Raw genomic sequence first — 6,100 nt, forward strand, 5'->3', positions numbered from 1 at the left:
TGAACAGAAAGCATGGTCTTTCTAGTGATATTTGGGGATGGGATCAACAGTAAGCAGACGTTAAAAAGTGTATCTGCAGAGGTGTTTTCAGTCACGTCTTTCTGCCAGATTGCTCCTCACTGAAGAGCCACACATGGAATCGATCTACAGTCCCAACAATTTCTTCTCAGTCTTTGAGAAGCCAAAGCATGGGTTGCAATCTGCTGTCCTGATAACAGCCCACTGAGGACCACCAGGCACTGGTGATTTTCAACATCATTCACTGTTTGCGGAACATCCTCGTCAGCACAAAGGCTTTGTGTCACAGAATTGATTCCTATTATGGTAGCACCTCTGCTGATGATAGTTCTGTAGCTGACCTACTTTTGTTTCCCCAGAAAAATATTCAGAACTTTGTTTCCTTGTTCAGCCGGTTCTCTTATCAGTTTAGACATTCTTCACACTTTTTTTTCCAAGTATATTTGGGCAATGTTGAAAACCATCTACAAACCTCAGTCACTCACATATTGTAAACTCCCCACATAGTAAGTCCCTTAGGACTTACTGATCACATCCCATCCCTACCTCATATCTCTACCAAACACACATCCTGGAAGTTGTAATGGGGGGGGCCAGCAGGACCTGTATAGTAGCAGTACATAAAATCCTGTACTTAGGCCTCCCAAATTCCTCTGGGCTACAACACCAAATCTTCCTTAGCAAAGAACTTCAAAGGTCTTCAGAAGACTTCTCAGTTTATTTGCTCATATTGCAACCACGTTCAAATCCCATTATTATTAAGCCCACTTTAAGTGTGAGATAATGGAGTTTTATGAATAACTAATTTTTACACACTTGGATGATATCATCATCATAGTGGAATCTCCAAGGAGATTTTCTCTTCTTGCAGCACAAAGGGAAATGGTCAGTGGGCATGGTGGGGATGGGTTGGTGGTTGGACTAAGTCAACTTAGTGATCTTTTCCAACCTTTATGATACTATGATTCTTTTCTGTGGAGCACCCAAGTAAATGGAACTTCACTTATGTCCTGAGGGGAAAAAGCAAATCAGCCCTACTGTTGTAACGGTGTGAAGGGAAGCGCTGAATATTTTCAGTGCTGAAAAGAAAGGGGTCCATGTGCAGCCACCTATCAGGTAGCATGTACACACAGCTGCTCACAGATGTGAAATGTAAGCAGCGGACATCACTGAGCTGTCTGACTTCCTGGAAAGCAGAAATATGCAGTTTTAAAATAAAGATAGCAGAGGACTCATGGACTGTGTCTTGGTTCTTTTATTACACTGAAAAACTGTACGTACTACCCTACTGAGAGAATAAAAGTTGTGGTTATATTTTCTTCAGAATGAAGAAAAAATCACCTAGAAATCATTGTTGTTACAAACAGAAAGTTGGAGCTGGGACATCTGGCTGTTATTTCCCAGTTGAGCAGGTTCTTCAGGAAGTTTCTACTTTAACAACCTGGAGAGGAAAAGAGGAGAAGCAGGTTAAGGGATATGTTTTTTCCTTAAATTTGACACGATGCAAGGAAGTATTTGCCTAGATGCAGTACATTAAAAAGAGTGTGTGCATCCAACAAGCATACTTTAGCAACTAGTGTCCCACCCATCTTGACATGTGTTTCCTAGCTATGATTCAGATCATTAAAACCAAATGAGAGTCCCAGTGGCAAAATAGACTATGGTGTGGCTTGGAAACAGCCAGGGCTGCAGCAGTTGTGCTGTAACACAGGAAGAGGGCATCAGAAATTTCTGTCAGGTTCATTCCATGTCTCTAAAAAGAAGCCTTTACCTCTTGTGATAAAGCAGATGTGGACTTGACAGCCACACCTCTATCATCATGCTAGCCAAGGGCTTGCACTCACACCAGAGTCCCAATTGCCCTCAGATCCCTGACCCTGGGACACATCAGCACCACCCCTCCGTGCAAAAAGCTGGTCTTTTAGGGTTTATCACCCACTCATGCTTTTGAGTGAGGAGGCTCTGAACTCACACTGAGAATCAGAGATGATCCTGTTCTGTTCTGGAACTGTGGTGTGGCCATGGGGATTCAGGGGAGATATCTCATTTGGATTTTACCTTCTTCAACTGTGCGGTGGTAGAAGCACCAGGGGACACCAGCAGGATGTGCCCGGAAGCAGCATCTCCTGCTTAAGCACTCCTTAGCTGTGATGCCAGGGTAGCCACAGTTCACTCGGATACGAGGATCAGCAGGGCACACTTTCTTAACTGTGTAAAGCAAAAAGGAAGGAAGGATAGAGGCTGTGTTACATTATGCCCAACGTACCTCGTGGAAAAATTCACAAATAAAAGGTAGATGGGATCCATGAGCAAGCACAACAGCTGTGGTGATCTTTTCCACACTGATTTCAGGCAGGACGATCACACAAACTCTCACTATGCCTAGTATGCAAAGCTACATACCAAAAGATGAGGAACTTCTGCTGCACCCTAGGGGCTAGATGGGCCAAAGTTCATCCCTAGAAGTGCCTGGCAGGCAGCAATCTGTTTTTGCCTTTTGCAGATCCAGCAGTGGAGCAGAGAGCCGACTGCAGAATGGTCACAGCCCCAAGCTGCCAGAATTCAAGGAGTGTTTGGACGACACTCTTAGACATAGGATTTGAATTCGAGTGGTTCTGTGTGGAGCTAGGAGTTGGATTCAGTGATCTTTGTGGTTTCCCTTCAACTGAGAATATTCAATGATTCTTTGTCTTCCATGATGATACCACAGACAGCAGCCTTGTGTCTGGCTCAGTGCAAGAGGCCAACACTTCAGCAGCCCTGCTGACGTGGGGAAAGGAAGATCCATTCACCCCCATATCAACTTCAGTTCTGGAGGAAGGTAAGTCACTTATGAGGAATCACAGCTCATCCAGAAAATTAAAATTACATGCAAGGAAGGAACTTTTGTGGGAATGCAACCAACAGATAGGAACTGTAGTTGTGGGGAATCTACATTAAGCCCCCTTCCACAACATTAAAACCTTCTTAAAATATTTTCACCACCCAGATTGAATAATTAGGTATTCCTATTCTGGAAGATTACTGCTCAGAGAAGCAACTCCATGAAAATGACACTGTAAGATACAGCCATTTCTTTTTCAAGATTTACAAGACAAGCAAGCAGTGTTCAAAGTCAAAATTAAATTTCAGCGGTTCTAAGCCCTGTTGAACAATCTTGATTCACACCAAGTTAGTTGTTAACACTGCCTTTGTACCCTCACTTCCTCTTATTTCATGTGTCCAGGGCTGGTGGTACAATGGCTAAAATTGCACTGAAGTTCTCCTAAGAAGGAGTCATGCAGTTGGCACTGCACATTAAACAGTTACATGAAATGCACTCAACTATTGAAGGATTTGGGTGAGTATCACTGACCCTCTGTGGGAACATAAGGGTAAAAGATGGAAGGAGTTCAGATTTTCCATTGGGTCTTAGAAGGAAGAATCTAATGGAGAAAATGATCTGCCCTGATGTAATTTGGAGATTTCATTAAATGAACACTGGAAGAAAAAACAGGAGAGAAAAAAAGAATTACCCATTGGAATTATACTGGGAACCATGCAGAAAATGAAGAAAGTGGTAAACATGAAAATAATCTTAGAAAAGGAGAAAAACCTGTCCATGTTTTTAAATGACTGCAGTGGATTCATCTGCTGAGGACTTTCTGATCTCTTTAACACATATTGTTAAAGCGGCGTTAATGTCCTTGTCAGACACATAGAAAGCCTTTGAAAGCCCATTTTAGGTAAGTGCCAAGCATCATATGCTCCACTGACAGACAAGACCACAATTGGCAGTGAAATGTTTTTAAACAGTAAGCTTGGGCTATCTGATAACTAAGAGCCTGAAGAAAAAAGAAATATCTTGTGCAAAGAAGATGCATTCCAAGCCTGACAAGGCAATCAATATTTGACTTTGCATTTTTCTACCAAAGGTCTTCTGAGAGAGGTTTGCACCCACTTCTTTGGCTCAAGAGTAAGAACAGAGCTGCTCCCTGATTGTACATGTTTCTGTATAAGCAAACAGTAGGTAAGCTAGTGTTTCTGGTGGAGGTGTTACCTTTCTTTGGTTTAGGAGTGAAGCACCAGGGGATGCCAGGCACTGACGCATTGAAGCAGCACCCAGCTTTCCTGCAGTCTGCTGCTGAGATTCCTGGGGGGCCGCAGTTCCTCCGCTCCCTGGCAGCTATTTTGCACTGGCATTTTGCTGTTGAGCACAGAAATCCAAAGTTACTTGGTGTTAGTTTGCTTTTTAGCAGAGGTGCATTTATCAAGTGTTCTCTTGAAACCATAAGCTTTCCCTGGACTCTGTCCATCTTGTAAGTGTATGTTTTCTTTTGCTTGTTAAGATCAGAACTTAAAATGTTTGTTTTAAGATCTGTTCATGGCAAATAGATGGCAAGTGAAATGCTGGGCCCCTCCCTAATGGCTGAGGTGAAACTCCCATATCAACTTCAGTAAGATCTGTACTTCACCCAGTATGCCATGGTCCCACATGCATCCAGCCCAGCCCAGAACAGTGGGACAGTGAAATTCAAACAGATCACCTCAAATGCCAAAAAATCATAACTTCAGGTATTGAGCTGGTAAATATTTGTTGATTTGCTCATCTCATTTGAGAAAAGAATGAGTTAAGGGTCCTGTGGATCTTTACTAAGTGTAAAGATACAAAACCTTAGTGTTATCTTTTAGGTCACTGTAAGAACAGTGTTGCATACAAATAATTGCAGCTGCACCTTTCATAGAATCATAGAATGGCCTGGGTTGAAAAGGACCATAATGACCATCTAGTTTCAACTCCGCCCCCCCCACCATTGGCAGGGTTGCCAACCACTAGACCAGGCTGCCCAGAGCTACATCCAGCCTGGCCTTGAATGCTTCCAGGGATGGGGCATCCACAACCTCCCTTGGCAACCTATTCCAGTGTGTCACCACTCTCTGAGTGGTGACTTTTAATATTTTGCTACTAATATCTACTACGTAGTCAACTACAACCAAGAAATTCTGGAGACGTCCCTTTGCACGTGCCATTGAGCTACTTGCTTTCCACTTCCCAAGTTACTTAATGACTTGTCTTCTACTGATGAGGCAGATAGACTTATCTGAAAACACATTCCTGCAGAAAAGTAACATGAAATGGATTTCAGGAGACTCTTTAGACAAACCTAACTACTACTTCAGTCCCCGTCCTGTTCTAGTGAACTCCTGGGCATTTTGTTCTTCCATCTTCGAGGCAGGTTTCTGGTTATTTCACTAGTAGTTCACCTGCAGTTTTTGTTGTTGTTTTACTGTAGCTTTCTCTGAAAACAGAATTAAAAAGAAGACTCCAGATTTGGGAATAGTGCCAGAGCAATATAATCATCGTCTGGCATGTGATCTGGAGGCATGCTCTTGCTATTATTACAATCAGTATGATCAAGCGGATGTACATACCTGCAAAAGCAACAGGAAGTAAATGTACTTACATGGTGGTTTTCCTTCTGTTGAGCTTATGAGGGCTACAGCGAGGATGACAAAGAGCAAGCAGATCCCCTTCACATCCATTGCTCTGGGAGCCCTCAGGCCGATGGCGTAGAAGAGAGGTGGAGGAGAGGTGCTGCTTTGCCTCAAGCAGCCTGTTTTATATGGTCCTCATGTTTACCTGGACAGATCTGATAACATTGTTCCCTGCAAAGCTTCACCCAGAAGCTGCTTTTTTTGTTGTTGTTTTATTAGGAAATGTTACAGTGTATAGTTTGATATCCCTGAGATAAATTTCTAGGCTTGTGTGAACTTTTCATTGCGTATTTATTATATACCCCTAGATCACATATCTATTACGTGATCCCCTAATCTATTAATTGGACATTACTGCATGCCTCTGGCATTCCTAGCTGACATCATAGCCATGTGAGTGTTTCAGAACACTAAACAGCTTCAAATGGTTGCTTCTACTGAAAAACATATACATATATTTCTTTTCCAAGTGCGTTCTTTCTGCCACAAATATTCCTTGTCCTTAAGTTCATTCTGGATTACATTTACTCTTCAGCTTATGTGGCAGGGCAGCTGGAGCTGTGACACCTTCAAGCTATGGGACACTTGGGTAAGAAAAGAACAGTTT

At 42.7% G+C, this 6,100-nt stretch overlaps 1 protein-coding gene across 1 annotated transcript; it reads right to left on the minus strand.

Annotated features, from left to right (window-relative positions):
- Nucleotides 1-2,047: 2,047 nt before the first annotated feature.
- LOC116229834 (trefoil factor 1-like) lies at nucleotides 2,048-5,686 on the minus strand. Its single transcript, XM_031594560.2, has 3 exons — nucleotides 5,463-5,686; nucleotides 4,058-4,204; nucleotides 2,048-2,226 (listed from the first exon to the last, which is right to left on the minus strand). The coding sequence occupies exons 1-3, from the start codon at nucleotides 5,539-5,541 to the stop codon at nucleotides 2,048-2,050; spliced, it is 405 nt and encodes a 134-aa protein (XP_031450420.2). The 5' UTR covers nucleotides 5,542-5,686.
- Between the last annotated feature and the right edge of the window lie 414 nt (nucleotides 5,687-6,100).

The sequence above is a fragment of the Phasianus colchicus genome, chromosome 1 (assembly GCF_987193195.1).
Source record: "Phasianus colchicus chromosome 1, bPhaCol1.hap1.1, whole genome shotgun sequence".
Classification (NCBI taxonomy): domain Eukaryota; kingdom Metazoa; phylum Chordata; class Aves; order Galliformes; family Phasianidae; genus Phasianus; species Phasianus colchicus.

Bases quoted from the DNA above. Each gene is read 5' to 3' on its own strand.
- LOC116229834 (XM_031594560.2), bottom strand. From the start codon at position 5,541: ATGGATGTGAAGGGGATCTGCTTGCTCTTTGTCATCCTCGCTGTAGCC. The intron at 4,205-5,462 runs GTAAGTACATTT...TGTGCTCAACAG, and splicing joins AACAGAAGGAAAACCACCAT to CAAAATGCCAGTGCAAAATA. The intron at 2,227-4,057 runs GTAACACCTCCA...TGCTTTACACAG, and splicing joins CACTCCTAAACCAAAGAAAG to TTAAGAAAGTGTGCCCTGCT.